At 33.4% G+C, this 23,195-nt stretch overlaps 1 protein-coding gene across 1 annotated transcript in view; it reads right to left on the reverse strand.

Moving 5' to 3' along the window:
* Positions 1–636: 636 nt before the first annotated feature.
* LOC129217290 (putative RNA-binding protein Luc7-like 2) overlaps positions 637–23,195 on the reverse strand; it is a 56,378-nt gene continuing 33,819 nt past the window's right edge. The window contains exons 7-8 of the mRNA XM_054851564.1: positions 8,119–8,246; positions 637–1,006 (exon numbers count right to left, since the gene is read on the reverse strand). Of these exons, the coding sequence (XP_054707539.1) occupies positions 949–1,006; positions 8,119–8,246 (186 nt within the window). The 3' untranslated portion in view covers positions 637–948. The remainder of the gene's footprint in view (positions 1,007–8,118; positions 8,247–23,195) is intronic.

Consider the following 23,195-nt stretch of genomic DNA (forward strand, 5'->3'; position numbering starts at 1 on the left):
ATTTTTTAAGACACCTTGTAGAAAATGTGAAATATTTATGTGGTTTTTTTTTTATATCTCTTTGGAAGCTTTTCTCAATTGCGATAATTGTGATATGGTAAATCTGTCAGTGACATATGCTTGATTCATTTAAATGATGGTTTTGATTCAATCATCCGACAGTATTTTAACATCAATACTGGATTTTATTCTGTTTTTGAGGATTTGATTCATTGATGCTTCTGATTCAATTACTAACTGATTCAATTACCCGGTGCTAAGTGTACATACTCTTATTCTAAGTTATTTTTAATTGAAAATTAAACACAGATCATGTCGTTAGTTATCTAGATATGTCTTTCTGAGCATAATAATAAAGAAATCAAAATATGGAAAACAATAGTAGTTTTGCATCTGTAATGAAACATATGTATGTCCCTTCTATTCACACAAAATCTACAGAATCAATTTTCATACATTTTACCTGAAAGAATTTAATGCCGTAGTATGTACTATGACCTCCTAGGCACCTTGCCGAAAATGAGATATAAAACCATTTGCAATGATTTAAAAATCTTGCATTTCATTAACTTAGTTTCTATACTTTATATTTCCAGAAGAGTTGTACACTGAGAAATTCTAAAGCATAACCGAAAAGTAAATTTGATATACAATGACTTCATACATTAATAAATAATAACCTTTATAATATTATAAATAGGAAAATTACAATAAATTACAGACTTTTTAATTTAGTTTTAACAGTTTAACCTAAAAAACAAAAAACTCTTTTTATTTGAATATTATTTTATATATCTTTCTTAAATAATGTTTTTCAAAATATAAAACAAAAAAGGTCAAACAAAAGAAAATTGAGCAACTGCATCATCCACTGCAATATTAATTCATTTTTAGAAGGCACATGTTTTCTTTGCTTGTTTTTGCATTTCTCCCGTCAACTTTCCATGCCTATTGGTGCTGGTTATATTTATACTTTGATCTTTCTTTATCACTATCATGATGATATCTATAAAAATAGAAGATATTTGTACAAACTGAATATTAAAATAATTACAAGAAAAAAAGTGAAAAACATTAACTAGAACATGGGTTTTGACATCATTTACTACTATATATATATATATATACATTGCAGTACATAAATAATTTTTTAAACAATAATACGAGTCCTAATACTTACATACTATAAGATTTACTAAAGTGCTTGGTCTTGATTCATAACATACAGTGGATGAAATAATAAGTCATATAAGATTAATATGATGGGTTCAGTGAGGACTTATGTTGTTGTTGTTAACTATCCCCCTGGTGTAGCAAAGCCCGTCACACCAGATTCAAAAGGTCTTGATGTGCTAGATCCTCATAAATAGGATCCTGCTCATCGCACAGCTGCCTCCATGAGGCGCCAATACAAGCAAGAAGATGAGCAGGACTTACAGAAAGGGAACAGGAACAAGGAGAGAAAATCTTCTCCCTGTTTAAAAACCTTAAACACTTTAAATGTCCACTACGGAATCGAGCCTTGGCCAATTGAAGAGGACGAGGACCATTGCAAGAAATCAACAAACCAGGACTCTTGGCTGCATAACAGTGGTGGGCCAGCGAAATGAGCCATTTCAAGAGAATTTGCTGTCTGGTTAAGGAGTGGATTTCTGATGGAGTAAGCTCACAATAATTATCCTTCTAAAGATCACAACCATTTTTGGCGAGCACATCAGCAATCTCATTTCCAAAAACTAAAACGTGGGATGGAATCCACTGGAGACAAAAATTTGCTTCTTCCCGCCCATCTTCGGACCATTTGACTTAGGGTGAATTGCAGTTTTACTTTAGCAAGGGCCCACAAGGGCAGAAGACTAACTTAACCTCTGAGAGGACTTTTTCATTATGGAAATAAATTTATTAACTCTATTCTTCATTCAAAATTAATCTTTTCACTACAACTTAATGGACCAACCTAAAGTAACCAGTTAACATAGATTAAAACAATACTTAATAATTAACTTAAACTTGGGTATTTTATGGCCCAATTTATTTGGCAACATATTTACATTTTAATGGACCTTTAAGAATGGCTTTGCAGTTAGATTTTTGAAAACTCACCAAGACCATGTTACCATAAATCTGCCCAAAAATATCTTTATGCTGTTGCTAAGCTCAAAATAGCCCAAATTAGCAAAAGCAAATTTGGGTTAACTCATGAATAGAGTCATAATATGGAAAATGCCAAAGTGGTGAAAAAAAAATTCCCATTGTTGAAATTAATGTTGTTATTTTTGCTCTTCATAGTTTACCTTACATTTTAGTGGGACATATATTGTTTTTTAATGAGTTAATATATTTACTTGGTACATTATTTTACTTTTAAAAGGTTTCATTCAACCATTTGACAATTTTACTATCATTTATTTTCATTTCAATGGAACTTATAATCTAATGAGGCAAAAAAGAAGAAAGAAATTTCTGAAGCAGCAGTCTGCAACTGGTGGACAGCGGTCCAGGCACAGCCATCTTAACACATGGCCTGTGCACTCATTTAACATGGCCGAAGGGGAAGCTGGTTTGTTTACATCTCATAATAGCTCTACCGTGAATAAAAATTTAGATTTTTTTTAATCCATTGAGAAAGCAGATGGTTTTTACATGAAATACTCTGATACATCTCTTTTAAAAATTATATCATTAGAGTTTTAATATCGACACAAATAGTTCTTAAATAGTAAACTAAATTAAAATTCATGCATGACACATTAAATATTATATTGGCAATAAATATAGATAAGAAATGAAAATTTATTTGAATAAGTAAAAAGAAAGTACTTGAACCTTAAATCAGAATGCAAAAGAAAGTACGAAAAAAAATTTTGCTTACTGTAAATTGTGAAATGAGTTAAGATAAACGGGAAGTGCAGATTTCTTATTCATAAACTAATAAATATTTTGCATTTTTCACACCAATGATTTACAGTAGTATTTATTTCCATTGATGAAAATTTGGACAAACAAAATAATATAAATTGGAATAAAAAAAAAACAATATTTAGCCATATTTCTAACTGTTACAAACAAAAGAAACAACATACATTTGAGAAAAATATCCCTACAACATCCAATAATAATTACAAAACATCTGAACATAAAACAAAATAAAACAATTGGCATAAAAGGACAATAGTGATGCACATATTTCAGAGTAAAAAATATAATTAGATTTATCATGAGTTATCTATTTACTGCGAGTATTTTTTTTTCTTTTATCTGTGTACTTTTTCATTACCATACTTCTCATTCATTTTTTTTTTGGAAAAGTTATTCAACAGTATTTCATAAATCGTTTGTAATATATTTCTCAGAATCAAGAAAACGTTGTGAGAGCTAAGCTTGTAATGGTCATGTACTACGTTTCTAATGCATGGCTCGCTAATAGTTGTTAAAAGTTTTCATTAATTTTCATTTGACATGAGTTCCTCCTAAAAAATTTCCCCAACATTTTGAAGTACATTCATACAAATCGAAGCTGGGTTTAAATGAAAAACAGTTGGTCTTTTTATAAAGTCACGATTTAATGTATCTATTGAACTGCACTCTTCAGAGAATTCATGTTAGAAAGCTCCTTGAAATAATAGTTACAAAAAATAATCATTACCCAAAGTGAGAGCAAAAAGCTTTGTCATTAAAATTGAAAGTAATAAAATATGAAAAAACCATTAATTAAAATATGTACCTTACAAAAAAAGTACATTACAGTAATAGAAGCTACTTTAAAAGTTAAAACAGTTGGTCTTTTTAATGAATCTCAGTCTAATGTATCTATTAAACTGCATTCTTCAGACAATTCATGTCAAAAAAGTTTCTTGAAACAATAGTTACAAAAAATAATTGTTACCCAAAGTGAGGGCAAAAAAGCTTCGTCATTAAAAACGAAAGTGATAAAAATGTGTAGCATGAAAAAAAAAAAAACATACATAAAAATGTGTACTTTACAGGGAAAAAATCCTTAAAACATTATTTAACAAGTACAGTAAAACTCCTTTAATACGAACACTAACAGGACAGATTTTTTTGTCCACAATAGAGGGGTGTCCGCAGAACAGAGGTTTAATAATTTTATTTACCTTAGAATCGAGGAATTAAATATTGTCCGCATAGGAGAGTTGTCCGTTACGAGAGGTTTTACTGTATTTATTTTTTGTTATCGGTTCTGCTTAAAAAATAAGCATTGATAATCAGACTTACCTTCTTCAGAGCATTTTTTAATCCAACAATAGTAGCTTTGAACATAGTTGGAAATGTTAAACATTTGATACGTTAAATTTTCAATATCAAAGTATCCCAACGGCTCATAATGTAAACTCATGACATAACGATTTCATAACAGCATTATGCAGTCAAATACAAAGAACAAAAAAAAAAAAAAAAATAATAATTTGAATTTTGACATCTTGAATTCAAATTATGTTTTTCGCAATCATGAGTGTGTGTATGTAGGTGTGTGTGTTTGTGTGTGGGGGTATGTGTTTGTGCGTATGGGTTATGTGTATGTGTGTGTATGAATGTGTGTGTGGGGAGGTATGTGTATGTGTGTGTAGGCATATGTGTTTGTGTCTGTGTGCATGCATTAATGTGTGGATAGTTGTGTATGTGTATGAATGTGCATGTGGGGGTATGTGTATGTATGTGTAGGCATATGTGTTTGTGTCTGTGTGCATGCATGAATGTGTGGGTAGTTGTGTATGTGTGTGTGTGTATGTGTGTGGGTGTCTGTATGTATGCGTGTATGTAAGTATTTGAATGTGTGTATGTGTTTGTGTGTAGGTGTACGTGTGTGTAGGTATATGTGTGTGTATGTGTTTGTGTGTGTGTAGGTGTAGTTGTGCATGTATGCGCGTGTGTGTAGGACATGGATGCAACCTGGAGACGGCTTTCGCTAGAGGTGCAGCATCGTGAGGAGCCCGTCGACGGTGATGGTGCGGAGGGTGGCGGTGGGAAAAAATCAAAGGAACGCCAAAAAACAGTCAAGTGAGAACAATAAACAATCGTGATTGCTCAAAAAAAAAAGACATCACCCACAAAGACTGCTGATGACGTTATCTAAACATTCACATATTTAAAATAAATATCATTTTGCTAATTGATACTAGAGTTGTGAGAAGAAATACAATATTGCTTCCGCAATGAGCAGCTAGTTGAAGTCCTCGACACTGTTTGAACAAAAGGGAATTTTCTGCTGATAGAAGATAACCGCCTGCTTGAGATCATGTGATATCGATTGCCCAATACAACGCATAGGCCTGATATATAGAAGGCTTTGGTCTCGATCGATCAAAAACTTGATTGCTATATTCTGTACCTCAGAGTGAGAAGGACATACGAAGGGATGATAATTTTACATGAGAGAGGGGAAACTTTTTTCTGGCACATGCAAAGGATGGGATGTGCACTTTTTAACCCAGGTAAGAAATGGAAATTAGATTTTTTGAATAAAGAATTATGTTCACATGGCTTGATGCAGAATAGCTTTTACGTACAATGCACTAATAAACGGAAAAACGCAATTTTTGGACTTACATCCTTCTCGCTCTGAGGCACAGAAAGTAAGTCAATTACTTTGACATAGATCAATTATTTAAAAAAAATTTCCTACGGAAATAATATCTTTGGGCGCCACCCTTATCATTTTTTCTAATTTTTTAATAGTTATTACTTATGTGATTAATTTTAGCTATTTTCCTGGCTCTTATGTTGAGTTCCGCATATATTCGGGAAACTTTTGAAACACAAATATCGCTCAAAATCAACGGTCGCCCAACTTGAGCACATATTCTGCATAAGCTGCTCCCTACAAGAACCTCACTAGGGAAATCTCAATCCTATTTGTTGTATTTAAAAATTATTTTGTGAATAAAAATTAAAAAAAAAAAAAAAATTAGAAGGCATATGTGTTTTCCTTTGCCTAGATCTTGATATATTTTTTCAAAAATGCCTGGATTACATTTAAAATGACTTGATGAATCCTATTCTAAAGAATATAAACTTGATGACATTGACAAAGTAATTACCTTCAAGAAAATTAATGTCTTAGATGTCATGTGGGGAATATACTATGCCTGGAAGAATGTCACTAAAAAGCAGAGTTATTAAATGTCTGGATTTTGTCCAGACAGTCTGGGTTTCAAGTCCCTGTCCAGATTGTTGTCTAGACTTTTATAATGATTTTAAATCGAGCTGAAAAGTATAACTCTCTGCCAGGTCCACATCTTCAAATTTTGGGCCCCCCCTACAAAAATATCAACAGGGCCCTAACGGCCCACTAAATTCCTCTATCCCCCATCAACCTAAGAAAAAAACTATTTTTTTAACGAGTGTTTGTTGGATATTTTTAACTGCTTCAATATTTTTACTTAAATTTTGAATTTATTTGTTTGAATGCTTTATTTATTTAATATTATTGTTTTCCTGTTTTTATCTTGTTTAAGCGCTTCTGGTTAGCTATGTGTTTTTTTTTATTTTTTTTTAATTCTATTTATGGAAGCCCAGTCTGTTTATAAGTTACCTAAGCAAGAAAACAAATCTCCCATAATTTTACGCTAAGATTTTCATTAAAATAAATAGTTTCAAAACATATTTCATTTATTTATTTTTTACCTATTATTATTTTTATATTGTTTTGATCCGAGCACATAGTATGATCCAAAAAAAGTTTGGGGACAAGTTGATATAAAAATATAAAATCTTACTCTGAATAGTTCACATCACTGAAGCACATTCCCCTCCAAAATAGTCACCTTGAGCAATTATGTATTTCTGCCAACTTTTGCATAACTTATGGAAGCCCTCCTGGAAGCCATTTTTCACAACCTCCTGTAAGACCTCCTGCTATGCAGCTTCAACTTTATTGTGGCGAAGAAAGAGACTTCCATGTTGAGGATGCACGCTTCAATTGGATGTCAAACAAATAACACCACGTTTCGTTGGACTTGACCCCTGTGTGACTTTTACCTATTCCCAGCCGTTAAAAAACATTTACAGGGGAGCCACATTCTTTCAACAGATGAAGTTAAAGCTGCATTGCAGGAGGACTTACAGGAGGTTGTGAAAAATGACTTCTAGGAGTGCTTCTAAAAGTTATATGAATGTTGAAAGAAGTGCATAGTGGCTCAAAGTGACTATTTTGAAGGTGGATGTGTTTCGTTGATGTGAACTATTCAGAATTAGGTTTTATACAACTTATCCTCGAACTTTGGGATCATACCTCATATAAATGCATTGTTTAAAAGTTACCTTGAAACTGTATGGAATGTAAATAGAGAGAAACGTTTCCCAACCAAATTTTAATCAGCAAAGTATTGTACCGGAACCACTCCCACCCCTCATTAAAAGTGTCTGGATTTGGCCTACATTAGTTATCGTAACCTCACATGGAATACTGCCTATAATTGTCTAATAAGAGTAGATGTTAAGAATAAAAGTGAAGGGAAAGAAAGAAAAAGATAAGAGCAACAAGCAAGTTGGACAAGAAGACATACAAAGACTGCCAACACAAAGAAAGATATTAATACAATAAGAGCACAAGAATGGAACATCACAAACATTCATTAAAAAAATCATTCCAATTGGAGCACTTTTAGAAGTGGACATTTCAATGGGAAACTTTGCTCAGTATGAAAATCCTGGACAAAATGAGGGGAGATTCTAAAAAATGGGATAGAGGTTGAAAATTAAAAAAAATAAATAAATAAATAAATAAAAATTAATAATAATAATAATAATAATAATAAATGAGTAAACATTACACCAACATATATTGCTAATTTTCTTGCTGTGCTTAAATAATTGGAGATTCAAGTGCATGACGCTTTCATCATAAATTAGTACAAAAATTCAAAATTTTTAGCTATTATGCAAGCAGTTGCTGCATCATTTGGAGTGCCACATCAGCAGCGTTAATAGTGATTTTTTGTACATATTTATTTTTGCACACATTTCAAGAAACATTTCAGCATGAAAATCTAGCTCTGATTGAATCAATTTAAACTAACTTTCATAGATAAAATTCATTTTTAAAAAAAATATGAATATCATAACATTTTACAAAGGTAACATGAGTTTTTATTTTACTTAAGTTTTTTATATTGCTGGTTATCTTGGAAACAGGGACTACGGCTTCTACTTCTTGATGAATGCATCTCCCTCTGACTAAACTCATTATCAAGAACTCGACTAATATGCCTTTCTTCAATCACACCCTAAAAGTTAACATAATAAATAAATAAATACATAAATAAATTACATGCAGTTCAAAAACAGTTTGTGTGAGGCATTGAGGCTGAGTAATGAAATTTAAATGAACTACAATAATATTTTATATCCTTACTCGGTTTGATCTCTGAATTTCATCCTAGTGCATGTTAAAGTAATGAGATTTAGTATTACTATATTACAACATACTAATTACTAGGTTCTTATTTAGGTCTTTGTCTTGACACTTTCCGAACACAACATTTTCAGAAAAAGAAAATTCAACAAAACTTATGAGTAAATTTTATTATACAAACTATTTAATATTAAGGGTTAAATGTAAGGGGCTTCATTTAACTTTGTGCCCTTATAGTGTTGCTCCCAGGCATTTCTAGAAGGGCAATGAACCCTGTCAATCCCAAAGTTTAAGCTTCATAACCTGTCCACTGTTTTGCATTTTTCAATGTTTCTTCCTTGATCTTTTCAAGTTTTAACAAAGCTTCATTACAAAAACAAGCTCTTTTTTGTGGCCTTGAAACATACTTCATAATATTCAAGTGTTTTCGCAAATATATATATATATATATATATATATATATATATATATTTTAAATTGCAAGTACTTGATTTTACATCATGGGTTTTTGCAAAGTTTAACTGCCATATAAATTATTTAAAATCAGCAATATAGAAATTTGGGTCATCAGATACAAAATTGCAGCACTTAAAGAAACATTCAAAGCCTCAAGGTAATCTTAATAATTTTCAAAAGACACATGGCAGTCAACCTTAAGAAAATAAAATAATAATACAGTGAAACTTTAATAAGTCAAAGTTACAGGGAATATGAAAAAAATTCGAGGTATCAAAAATTCGTCTTATTGAATACAAAAACAAAACTACAGAATAATATAAAATATCATCCACTGACACGCATTAAATTTATAATATGATCAAAAAAGTGACAGAATAATGTATCAAAGATTATACATCGCCGTCTCAAAGCAACAGTAGAATATCTTACTCCAGGGATAGAAGTGACATTTGCCAACAAAAATATAGGAAAATATAGGAAATTTCTGAAAAAAATATAGGAATTCAATGGAAAATATAGGAATTTTCTGCAAACAATATAGGAATTTTTCGAAATAATATAGGAACATTTTGAAAAAAAAAGAGGCTATACAGAAATTTTTATAACAAGGCTGGCCAGTATGACATTTTTTTTCAAAATGCAATACTACTATTCGATTAAAAACATGTAATAACACTACCTGACATAAGTTCAATGCGCATAAATAAGTCTAAAAATACAATTCTGCTTTGTTCTTATAATCTTAAGCACTTAAGCATCTTGCATGATTCCATCCCGTGAATGACCAAATATGGCGACTATGTTTCACAAGTAGCTGCTGGCCCGGTAGCTTTCGGGTAGGGAAAAAAAATGATCATTTCAGATTTACCCTATTATGTTGTTCGTATATTTATTTTGTGAATGAGCTGCTTTAGAGATGTGGAATTTGTGAATGGGGCCGCTTTTACGATGCGTAAATTTGTGAAGGGGCCGCAAAGCGAACACAATCCGGGTCTTTCCGACTTTCTCGGATTCCTATAAAATTTTTAACAGCTTTGAATATTCTTTTTTGAAAACTTGGCTGTGCGGCCTCTTCGGAGGCATTATTATTAAAATGAACGTTTAGTTGATACGCGAACTGCAGCACCTACATTCCGCACAATCAAAACCAAAACAATCGAAATTGAGATGAGCTATCCCGCAAGCAGCAATAATTGCAGCCGTAGCCAAACACAAAGTTACGAAAAAAAATCGCAAGTGGGGAGACCTGAAACGGTAGTTAGCTGGGGGAGCCCTTCTTAGAATGATCTTGTCAAAACCTACACAGCGCATGTGCCCATCATGATCGCCCAAGTTCATCGACACCGAGTTCGAAAGTGAAGTTTTGAGGACTTGCGCAGAAGCTTCATGGGCACAGAACTGAGCTGCACAGATGAGCTAAAGTCGAACGTTGCTCCACTCAGGAAGAAACATGGTACAGGGCTCCCTAAAAAATTTTAGCTTTAAAAAAGGGTAAAAGAGGACCATTTTCAATTAAAAAGAGGACTAAAGAGGACCAGTTAGGATTAAAAAGTGGACCTTGGCAGGACCATTCATTTAAACCCAAGGAAGCACCAAAAGGCAATAAGCTGCCTGCTGCTAAATCCGTGAAGATAATTTGTTAATTAACCAAAATACTGAGATTTTTAATGATACAATTCCTTTATCACCTTCTGCACAACTGATCTTTTTATCCATTGAATAATAATATTAATTACAAACATTTGGATGGGAGGGGGAGGCACTTAGCTCAGCACTTGAGACAGCCTCCTTAGAATTAAATAGGAATAATGATACATTTTTAGTTGAACCAGGGATGCTGGTAGTCCCACAGAAGGATAGATGAAGCTGTGCTTCATCTTTCTTTAGTTTAAAATTATTTTTGTGTTTTTCTGTCTTGTAATGCTTCTTAATAGCGTTATATCCCTACACAACGGATATGAATCTATCACACACAAACAGATCTACTGTATTCAAAGTTTTCCTAAAAATGTCTGAAATGCTCAATCACAAAGGGAAGCAGATCACATGAGGCTTAGTTTTGCAATTTTCATATTCAAAGTATATTTCCAAGAATCATAAAGCTTACATTAAAAAATTACTCCATGATTGCAGGGCCATGAGTGCTTTGAACTTTTATGGGGGGGGGGGCAAATCCCCCCTTAGCAGGCATCATGCCGCCTGCCTTATCTAGTGGTCAGAGAAGTCTGACTGCGACAGGAAGGTCCGGGTTAGAAACCCGGCTGGGGCATGGACGTACTTTCTCGCTCTAGTCTTTTCTTTATGTGAATGTGTTGTTATGCTCTGAATGGTTGCCTACCCTATAAACGAGTCCTTGTGACATGTGTGTACTGTGGAATTCGGACTTCACACCAAATGACGGTGCGGTTGGAAAAATGAAGCAGCGCAATCCAAATTGCCAGCCTAGCTGGCACATGACAACAAGAACAACAGGCATCATCACAATGAAATGTGTACACCAATTCAACTTCATAAAATTACATAATTCAAGTTTGTTTCATATACAAATGCTACTTTAAAATGTTATGTGCTCAATTGTTTAAATTTAATATCCCCCCCCCCCAAAACAGTAATAAACAAAAATAAGCACATAATAATCAAAATTAAGTTAGGAAAATTAAACTTGAATTAAACAACAAAAAAATTATTAATTTTTTAGTTATTTAAAAAAAAATAAATCGAGTTAATCTGACGTAGCAAGTCAAAATAACTTCTAATTGCCATAAATATAAAAATATTTATAAGATTCAAAATGATTGAAAGTTTAGAGAAGCAAATTTTCACGAACCAAGTTCAATGTTGGCATGTTTCCCATAAAATATATTTATTCTCTATTAAATTAAACATAAAACATGCTAATCTAAGGTGGCATATGGGAAAATAACATTCGATTGGGCAAAATATTTTAATATTTACATGATTCAAAAAGATTGAAATTTCAAACACAAAAAGCAATTTTCCGCGAAGTCCGAGTAAGTTCAATATTACCTTGGTTTCCAGAATATTTTCTTTGTTAATTATTGAAATTAAACGAAAAAAAAGCTAATCTATAGTAGCATATGTCAAAATAACTTCCAATTGTCAAAAACATCAAAATGTTCACAAGATGCAAAAGGATTGAAATTTCAAACGCGAGATACAATTTTCCGCGAAGTTCGAATAAGCTCAATGTTGTTATGGTTTCGAAAATTTTTCCTTTGTTAATTATAGAAATTAAATGAAAAATAAGCTAAACTAAGGTAGTATATGTCAAAATAACTTCCAATTGTGGAAAACATCAATATATTTACAAGATGCAAAAGGATTGAAATTTCAAATGCAAGAAGCATTTTTCCACGAAGTCCGAGTAAGTTCAATGTTGCCATGGCTTCCGAAATAATTCCTTCGTTAATTATTTAAATTAAACGAAAAATAAGCTAATCTATAGTAGAATATGTCAAAATAACTTCCAATTGTGGAAAACATCAAAATCTTTACAAGATGCAAAACGATTGAAACTTCAAACGCGAGAAGCATTTTTCCGCGAAGTCCGAGTAAGTTCAATGTTGCCATGTTTTCCAAAATATTTCCTTCGTCAATTATCGAAATTAAACGAAAAATGAGCTAAACTAGGGGTAGCATTTGTTAAAATAACTTCCAATTGTGGAAAACATCAATATACACTACTGGCCATTAAAAATGCTACACCAAGAAAGCGACATGATAAGAACATGAAATTTAAACGACAGGAAGAAGATGATGTGATATGCAAATGATTAGTTTTTCAGCGCATTCAGTCAACGCAGGCGCCGGCAGCGACACCTACAATGAGTTTAAATGAAGATATTATACGGCCAATTTATCACGTGCAAATTCAATTTTAACGCTGCTGCGTGGTGGAAAATTATTGTGATGCCTCGTGTAAGAAGTAGAAATGCGTACCAGCACGTTTCTGCCTTTGATAGAGGTCGCATTGTAGCCCAACAGGATTGCTGTTTATCCTATCGCAGTATTGCTGCTCGCGTCGGTCGAAATCCAATGACAGTTAGCAGAACATGGATTCGAGGGATTCAGGATGGTAATACAGATCGCTGTGCTGGTGCTCAACGGCCAGTAATCACTAGCAGCCGAGAGGATAGGCATGTTATCCGCATGGCTTTAATGGATCGTACAACCACATAGTGAACTCTGAGTCAAGAAATGGGGTCATTTGTAAGACAACAAGTGTCTGCACGAACAGTTCGGTGACGTTTACAGCAGCATAGACAGTCAGCTCGGAGACCATGGCTGCGGCTACCATTGACGCTGTATCACAGACAGGAGCGCCTTCAATGGTGTGATCAGCGACGAACCTGGGTGTACTAATGGTGAGACGTCGTTTTTCTGATGAATTCAGGTTCTGCTTACAACATCATGATTGTCGCATTCGTCTTTGGCGGCATCGTGGAGAACGCACACTGGCAGCGTGCATTCACCATCGTCATACTGGCCCATCGCCTGGCGTGATGGTATGGGGTGCCATTGGATACACATCTCGGTCACCTCTTGTTTGCATAGACGGCACTATGGACAGTTGGCGTTACATTTCTGATGTATTACGACCCGTGGAACTACCCTTTATTCGAGCCCTGCGAAACTCTGCGTTTCAGCAGGATAATGCACGACCGCATGTGGCTGGTACTGTGCAGACTTTCCTTGATACAGGAAATGTTCAACTGATGCCCTGGCCAGCACGTTCCCCAGATCTCTTACCAATAGAAAGCGTCTGGTCAATGGTTGCTGAATAACTGGCTCGTAAGCAAACCCCAGCCTTTACGGTCGATGAACTGTGGCATCGTGTTGAAGCTGCATGGATGTCTGTCCCCGTACATGTCCTCCAATCTCTTTATGACTCAATGCCCTTTCGTATAAGCGCTGTTATTGCTGCCAGAGGTGGTAGTTCTAGGTACTAAGTTCTCAGAATCTATTCACCCAAATTTCTTGAAAATTTCATCATTTGTTATTTCCAACATAATATATGTGTCCAATAAATATCATTTTGTTATCTGCATTTCTTCCTGGTGTAGCAATTTTAATGGCCAGTAGTGTATTTACAAGATGCAAAAGGATTGAAATTTCAAACGCGAGAAGCATTTTTCCGCGAAATCCGAGTAAGTTCAATGTTGCCATGGTTTCCAAAATAATTCCTTCGTTATTTATTGAAATTAAATGAAAAATAAGCTAGTCTAAAGTAGCATATGTCAAAATAACTTCCAATTGTGGAACACATCAAAATGTTAACAAGATGCAAAAAGATTGAAATTTCAAACGCGAGAAGCAATTTTCCGCGAAGTCTGAATAAGCTCAATGTTGTTATGGTTTTCAAAATATTTCCTTCGTTAGTTATAGAAATTAAACGAACAATAAGCTAAACTAAAGTAGCATATGTGAAAATAACTTCCAATTGTGGAATACATCAAAATATTTAAAAGATGCAAAAGGATTGAAATTTCAAACGCGAGAAGCATTTTTCCACGAAGTCCGAGTAAGTTCAATGTTGCCATGGCTTCCAAAACAATTCTCCCGTTAATTATTGAAATTAAACGAAAAATAAACTAAAGTAAGCACATGTCAAAATCACTTTGGATTGTAAAAAGCATCAAAATGTTAACAAGATGCAAAAGGATTGAAACCTCAAACACGAAAGCAATTCTCGCGATAAATCATATCGAATATATATGTTCAGAAAATTGCACTAATGAAATATTTTTAAAACAATTACAAGCACAATCCAATGATTTTTGAAAGAATTCAAGCAATAAACTTTTTATACATTTTCAAACACTTGAAAAAAAAAAAGATCTTTTTTTTCCAAGAACTTTTCAAAGTTTTTCATGGGCGTACGAACTTGGTTTAACACGCGCTACGGCGGCGTGTTTGGGTGTACAGTAATTTTTAACGAAATAAAAAACTTAAAATCTGATATTTAAGCAAAAACAATATAAAAGCGGACTAATCGAACCAAAATGTTAAAAAGTGGTCTAAAGCGGTCTTTACCATTAAAAACGAACTTTGGGGGGAAAAGCGGACCATTTGGGAGCCCTGCAAAGATAAAATGGCGTCTGCGCGTTGCTCGCGGAAAAGGTAATAGAGAAAGTCGGGGGAAAAGTTTTTTTTAAAAAAAAGGAAGCGGAAACTGAAAATATAGGAAAATATACTGAGATAGGAACGCAGCGATGCCTGCTTACTCTTATTCCTGGAATTAGATGCTTACTGTTTTTCTGAGGCTACAATATATACTTGGCATAGTTAAAGTGTAATATGATGCTATGAATTCAAGAGTTTGAATAGGTTGGAAAACAAATTTATAACTTTATATGTTGGATGTAACTATTTTTTCTTACCAGGAAAAAGAACATATTTAAATTTTTTTTTTTTTTATTATCAAACGTTTGAAATTTGTTCTTTCATTAAATAGTTCTTGTATACTTTTAAAGCATCAAAGAAAGAGCACTGCCAATTGAAACATTTTTAATAATTTTATGAATTGTTGAAAACTTAGAGGTAAATCAAACTTCAATGAAATTTCCCTCTTCTTTGCTAAGCTACAATCGAATAAATTTAACTTTCACTTGGTAGCTTAAAATTTTGAATATTATCTTAGTCTATTTCAAAGTTTAATCCTAAACGTTCAGGAATCAATGAAACGTGTGGTGACCATCAGAGAATTGAAAAGGCAACGTTACTTCATAGCACAAATATGATAGAAACTTAATTTGCTTTATTACAATATACACGTATGTACAGTATTAAACATGGCGCTGCTCTGCGTTCCGGAAGCACAACATAGAAGTTATAGTACATAGAGAAGGTGCAACAGTAGCGCCACAGAATAGAGAAGGGGAGACACAACAAACATCAGCTTTTCTATAACAACGAAAGAAAAAAGCCAGTCATGGAAAGACCAGCAGCTTCATAGAATACCGCAAAATTCCAAAAATAGTAGATAACCCTCCCTTCCTTGTTTTTACTAAAAGTGGAATTACTCCACAATCTCAAATTTACACATCCCCTCTGTCATTTTTTAAATCCCATTTTCAGGCTGTACTAAATCAAAGCTTTGGTTTCCCCCATGCAGGCGCGGATCTGATAAACACTAAGTTTATCCTAAGTACAATGTTATTATTTAATTATATGCATCTCATCATTTACAAACTAAAGCTATTTAATTGTAAACTTACTATGCATGTTAGCATGTTCGCGTTGTAATATCCTTTTCGCTTTGACAAGCGATTCTTCCCGCGTACTTCAACTTCAGATGAAAACGTAAACAATGAGTGAATCTGTTTTCGCTTCCCGGCGAATTGAAGGTCGGATGACGTCACTCGTTCTCAGACATTCTCGAAGCTTTTTGCACACGTCTTTTCCGCACGTGTCGAACTTGAGATGACGCGTTATGCTAATTGGGAAAGCAGTATTTATACGCTCGTGTGATATGACTCTTTTTCTTTTTCACTCCTCGCATCTACGATAGATGTTTTAGTTTGCCAACTTGCAGGTTGCAGTTGGGGGTTTTCGGCTCTTGGTTTTTCAGCCATCGAGATAGCCATTCACAGTTTTTAGAATGGATTAATAGGAAGTTAGTTTTCTGATCGATAGTTAGATGTGATTTAATAGATACTACTAGAACTCGCCGAACTTAGTGTTCGTGATGCATTATTGAAATGTTAGTATTAGAGATCTATGAATAGAGATCATGAAAACCTCTTCAATGGAACATTCGGTAATATTTAATAGAATTAGTAAATAGATATAATAGGTCTACAAAGCTCATGATTATACTTTAATTTTGCGTATGGCTTTGAGTTATTGATTCTTCAAGTTACTTTATTATTTTCTCATTTTATCTTTTACAATTGTTAATTGCTTAATAAATAGTTGATATTTTTAAAGAATGACTTTTCGTCACTTAATATAAGATTCTTCATGCAGCAGAAGATAAATTTCTATTTAATAGTTTGACTACTCTAATCGCGTATTACACTTTGCTAATTTAATAGCTTTGAATTATCATTATTCTTTGCAAAACTTGGGCTATTTTCTTTATTGCTTTATGCTGGAGAATTATAGCCCATCAATGGTTATGGTAGCCCAGATTATAGAGTTGGTCAAATACGAGATGAAATATAATGCTGTTGTCTGAAGTCAGATTATCGGAAATTTAATTCCTTTTTCAAGTGTCAAGATTTAAAAGAAGATTAGGAAGAATTTTTTGCAAGATAATTGAACTTTTTATACAGGTTTATTCAAGATTTGATGAATTTTTCCAAATTTGAACTTTTTTTCAAGAGATTACCTTTCTTCAAGTTTTCTATGATAGTTAGTGACGGGGGGGGACCGTTCACTAATTTACAAAATGAATCGATGGATCCGAGAGTCGACATCTTTGACTATTCTAGTTAAAATTTAAGAAAAATTTGAAATTTTTTTTGGAAATGGCAGGTCCTACTTACACCATAGAAAAATTGAATAGCAACAACTACACCGAATGGGCGGTAAATGTCAAATTCCTACTTATGGAAAAAGATTGCTGGGATATTGTCATTGGTTCCGAAGAACTTCCCGTAATTTCAAAAGACTCTGACGTCACTAAGCGAGATATCAAAGATTTTCTCTACCGCAAGAGACTTGCCCTATCGTTAATTTTTCTTAACATCGAACAAGAATTTAAAAAGATAATTGAAAATATAGAAGAACCTACCTTATCTTGGCGAAAGCTCAAAGATCACTTCTTCCCGGAAAACCGCTGCATTCAGATGCAACTGTACGCAGAGTTAAATAATTGCAAAATAGAATCGAGAGAAAAATTAAACCTATACGCAGCCCGCTTAAGACGCATTTACGAGAAGATAAAAATTGTACACAAAGATTTCCCTGAAGATTTTCTAATTTTTCAATTGTTACAAAACTTACCTATAGAATTTGACCATATAACACAATCGATATTAATCAGACCAGATGCAACTTTTAAATTTGAAGAAATTATAGTTGATCTAATAGTAGAAGAAGGACGTCTAGCACTTCGTGAAAATTTAAATACTAAATCAGAAGTCGCTTATGTTGAAACCACAAAAAGGTTGTGTTACTATTGTAAGCAGCCTGGACACTTGAAAAGAAATTGTCCACGACTATATCGGAATTCTTCAGCCCAGAACAGGAAAAGTCAAGGATCCCAGGACAGAACCAATAGAAGAGGACGGAGCCCATACAGGAGGAAACGACATTTTTCAAGGGAGAGGAATCGTTCACCTTCAAGCACCCGATGTGAGTACAAGAACTTTTTTATTTGTGAAGCTAACTTAAACCATGTAGAGGAAAAGCCCTCTGTATGGCTTTTTGATACTGCTGCCAGTGATCATTTTTCTGGAAACAGAGACTGGTTTAGAACTTTTACACCTTTAAAAAATAGTAAAATGGCTGTTGCCATCAAAAATCAGACCTTCCCGATTGAAGGGAAAGGAGATATTAAAGTAAGATTTGGAAAAAGGTCTGTAGTTCTGAAAGATGTTCTGTATTCCCCGCAATTAAGGCGGAATTTGTTATCTGGTACAAAATTCGACAAAGGAGGAGCTAAATTTAAAGGGGGGGAATGGTTTTGTGGAAGTTTCTGACAAAGAAGGTCTAATTTTAAAAGCAAAACTTAAGAATGGTGTATATATTGTAAATTCTAAAAAGTCAAATCAAATTCCTTTAAATTCTAGTCATTTTAATTCTGAATCTAGTCATGTTGAAGATTTAGAAACTTGGCATAAGCGCTTGGCGCATGTCAATATTGATAGTATTAAGAAAACTAGTAAATTGCAGGGAGCAAGGGGTTTACCAAAGTTTAAAAATTCTAAAATTCAGTGTGACGACTGTAAAATTGGTAAATTTAAAAGAGTCAGTTTCAAGCCGTTGACTGAAAAACGTAGTAAATACCCATTAGAGCTTTTACATGCTGATGTATGGGGCCCTTGCAATGTAACTGGTAAAAATGGTGAAAAATTTTACTTATCTATCATTGATGACTTTTCTCGACGCGCATCTTTGTATCCCATTAAATCAAAGGGTCAGGTCGCAGAAATTTTCAAAAAGCATATTACTAGAGCTGAAAGATTTTTAGATAAGAAAGTAAAAGCTATTAGAACAGATAATGGTAAGGAATTTGTTAATCATAATTTGGATAATTTTTGTGAAAAGCTTGGTATTAAACATGAACTTACTAATTATTACACGCCAGAACAAAATGGTTCCGCGGAGAATTATAACAGAATTGTCGCTGATTGTACCCGTGTCTTGTTAATAGAAAGTGGTTTGCCAAAAGAATTCTGGCCAGATGCAATGTTGTATTTTGCATACACTTGGAACAGGGTATGTCACTCCAATCAGGACAAAACTCCATTTGAACTATATGGCGGTAATAAACCATCCGTAAAACATCTTAAGCCTTTCGGCACAATTTCATTCGTGGGCACTCCACGACAACGTAGAAACAAATTGGATGCTAAAGCCCAAAAAGGTATTATGATTGGATATGCGTTTAGTACCAAAGGTTATCGTATCTGGATACCTGATACTAACGCGGTAATTGAATCCATTAATGTTTCTTTTAAAGAAGGTCATTTTTACAAAGACCATTTTCATTCTAAGTTGGATAATAATACTTTATCATGGCCTCTAACCTCTCGTCCACTCGATAATGATACGGATGTTGAAACTGAGGAGGAGCAGAGTCAATCTGACGTTGACGTGCCAGAAATCTCTAACAGAGAATCTAACATTCATAGTGATTCAGATTCAAATAGTGATTCAGATACTGAGGGGGATACGTCAGACGATGACAAGTCCAGGATCATAAGGAATCCAACATGGGTCAGAAAAATTGTTCCAAGACCCGATGGGTCAAGAAATGACATATATTATTTTGAAAAGGGTCAATCTAAAAGGTTAAGATCTGTTCATGATGTAAGAAAATATTGTGATAAATTAAATCTTGTTTTTGAACCATCCTTATTTAATTTTCAAGGGAAAGATACCTTTCAGGGGGAAATTGCAAGCCATAATTCTAGTTCAAGTATAACAGAATCTTGACTAGAAAATGATATTAAAATTCCACGCACTTATAAACAGACTCTTAAGTCAACAGAGCGGGAAAAATGGCATGATGCAATGAAGTCTGAGATCCAATGTATGCATGATAGAAATGTCTGGACTTTGGCCAAATTACCAGCAAATACCACTCCAGTTGGGAGTCGCTGGGTTTATACACTTAAGAAAAACGAACAGGGGGATATTATAAGATTCAAAACACGGCTTTGTGCTCAGGGTTTTGCTCAAATTAAAGGATTAAATTTCGAAGATACCTTTTCCCCAGTAGTTCAATTTGGTATGATTCGGTTTTTCTTTACATTATTAGTAGTATGTTTAAAATGGTCAAATGTTCAATGTGATGTAAAAAATGCCTATCTGTATGCCCCAATTGACGAACAAATATATATGTGTCAACCCCCAGGTTTTGTTGAAAAAGGAAAGGAAAATTTATATTGCAAATTAAATAAGGCAATTTATGGATTACATCAAAGTGGACGTCTGTGGTACAATGAAATTTTCAATGTTTTGTCAAAATTAGGATTTAACAAATTTTCATGTTGCAATTGTGTATTTTATAATTCTAGTGTAATTTTGCTATTATATGTTGATGACATCGTTATTTTTGGTAAAAAGGACTGTGATATTAAAAATTGTTTAAAATTATTAAGTAAACATTTTGACTTAAAAGTATTAGGTAAGACGAGAAAACTACTAGGTGTAGAATTTGAAGAAGGCGAAAATGGCTTTCATCTACATCAAACTAATTATATTGAAGAAGTATGTAAAAGATTTAGTAAATATAATTTTTCTATCTCGTCATTACCAATTAGTAAAGGTTGTGTCTACTCAACTAAAGATTGTCCGAAAAATGACGTTGAAATCAAAGAAATGAGTAAATTACCATATAGAAATCTATTAGGATGCTTAAGTTTTATTGCAAATCGAACTAGACCGGATATATCTTATGCAATTAACATTTTCAGTCAATTTCAAAGTAATCCCGGTATTACCCATTGGAACGGATTATTAAGATTACTTGGTTATGTTTCTAATACAAAGAATTTAAAATTGAAATTAAATTGTAACAAAATCCAAATCATTGCTTATACTGATGCAGATTTCGCTTCAAATAGAGATGACCGAACATCTGTCGGAGGTCAACTTATCTTGCTTGATAATTCGCCCATAGAATGGCGCACTTTTAAAGAAAAATGTGTAAGTCTTTCAACTATGGAGGCAGAATTTGTCGCAATGACTGAAACTGTCAAAGAATTGATATGGTTTGATAGGATTTTGAATGAATGTATTGAAACTAAAACTGTAAAATCTAAAGTAAAATCCTCGCTATTTGTTGATAATCAAGCTGCTATTCAATTTGTAAAATCATCAGTTGAAAATCACAGAAGTAAACACATCGATGTTAAATTGTTTTTCATTAGAGATTTAATATATAAAGATGTTTTTAACATTAAATATGTCAGAAGTAAAGATAATTTGTCGGACATATTTACAAAACCAATGACTCGCATTGAATTGTCTAAATTTATTGAAATTTTTTTTACAAATCATAAATGTATAACTTAACGCATTGTTTTCACGTATTTAAGAAGTCAAAACATAAATTTTTTTTCTTTCAATGTGTTTATACAACTCAAAATTTATAAGTGCTTATACATCTTGTGCTGATTTTAACAGTTACTTGTTGTATGTTGTAACTATTTTCAGATTGAGTGTGTATCTATGGAAGGACTGTATTTTCTTAGGACATTTCACAGGACTGTCTACCCAATTTTTCAATCAATGATGAATGATGAAGAAAATTTTTTCTACAATTCTTGTGAAAATTTGAAGTTCGATGGGTTACTGTATTTATTCCCAATGAAAAATACTTTTCGTGTTTCTAATTTCTACTAATATTGTTGTAAAAGAATTTATATGTAAAACTTGAAGCCATATGAATTTATTTTTAATTTATTGAATTTATATTTAATTTGTAAGATAATGAGATGGGGGGACATTGATAAACACTAAGTTTATCCTAAGTACAATGTTATTATTTAATTATATGTATCTCATCATTTACAAACTAAAGCTATTTAATTGTAAACTTACTATGCATGTTAGCATGTTCGCGTTGTAATATCCTTTTCGCTTTGACAAGCGATTCTTCTCGCGTACTTCAACTTCAGATGAAAACGTAAACAATGAGTGAATCTGTTTTCGCTTCCCGGCGAATTGAAGGTCAGATGACGTCACTCGTCCTCAGACATTCTCGAAGCTTTTTGCACACGTCTTTTCCGCACGTGTCGAACTTGAGATGACGCGTTATGCTAATTGGGAAAGCAGTATTTATACGCTCGTGTGATATGACTCTTTTTCTTTTTCACTCCTCGCATCTACGATAGATGTTTTAGTTTGCCAACTTGCAGGTTGCAGTTGGGGGTTTTCGGCTCTTGGTTTTTCAGCCATCGAGATAGCCATTCACAGTTTTTAGAATGGATTAATAGGAAGTTAGTTTTCTGATCGATAGTTAGATGTGATTTAATAGATACTACTAGAACTCGCCGAACTTAGTGTTCGTGATGCATTATTGAAATGTTAGTATTAGAGATCTATGAATAGAGATCATGAAAACCTCTTCAATGGAACATTCGGTAATATTTAATAGAATTAGTAAATAGATATAATAGGTCTACAAAGCTCATGATTATACTTTAATTTTGCGTATGGCTTTGAGTTATTGATTCTTCAAGTTACTTTATTATTTTCTCATTTTATCTTTTACAATTGTTAATTGTTTAATAAATGATATTTTTAAAGAATGACTTTTCGTCACTTAATATAAGATTCTTCATGCAGCAGAAGATAAATTTCTATTTAATAGTTTGACTACTCTAATCGCGTATTACACTTTGCTAATTTAATAGCTTTGAATTATCATTATTCTTTGCAAAACTTGGGCTATTCTCTTTATTGCTTTATGCTGGAGAATTATAGCCCATCAGGATTCAGGATTCGGCTCAGGAGGGGGCACTTTTTTTTCCAATTTCGGCGCCCCCACACACCTGGCGCCCCTCCCCCCTCCTCACCAAATGAATTACAAAGAAGAAAAATCACATTTTTGTTTGTTACCCACATCGTCTTTACTTTGGAACATTCAACTATTCTCCCGCTAGGGAAAAAAATATTACGTAAAAATGTATTGCTACTGGAAGCGAAAAATAATTTAAATAAA

This window comes from Uloborus diversus, chromosome 2, assembly GCF_026930045.1.
Source record: "Uloborus diversus isolate 005 chromosome 2, Udiv.v.3.1, whole genome shotgun sequence".
Classification (NCBI taxonomy): Eukaryota; Metazoa; Arthropoda; class Arachnida; order Araneae; family Uloboridae; genus Uloborus; species Uloborus diversus.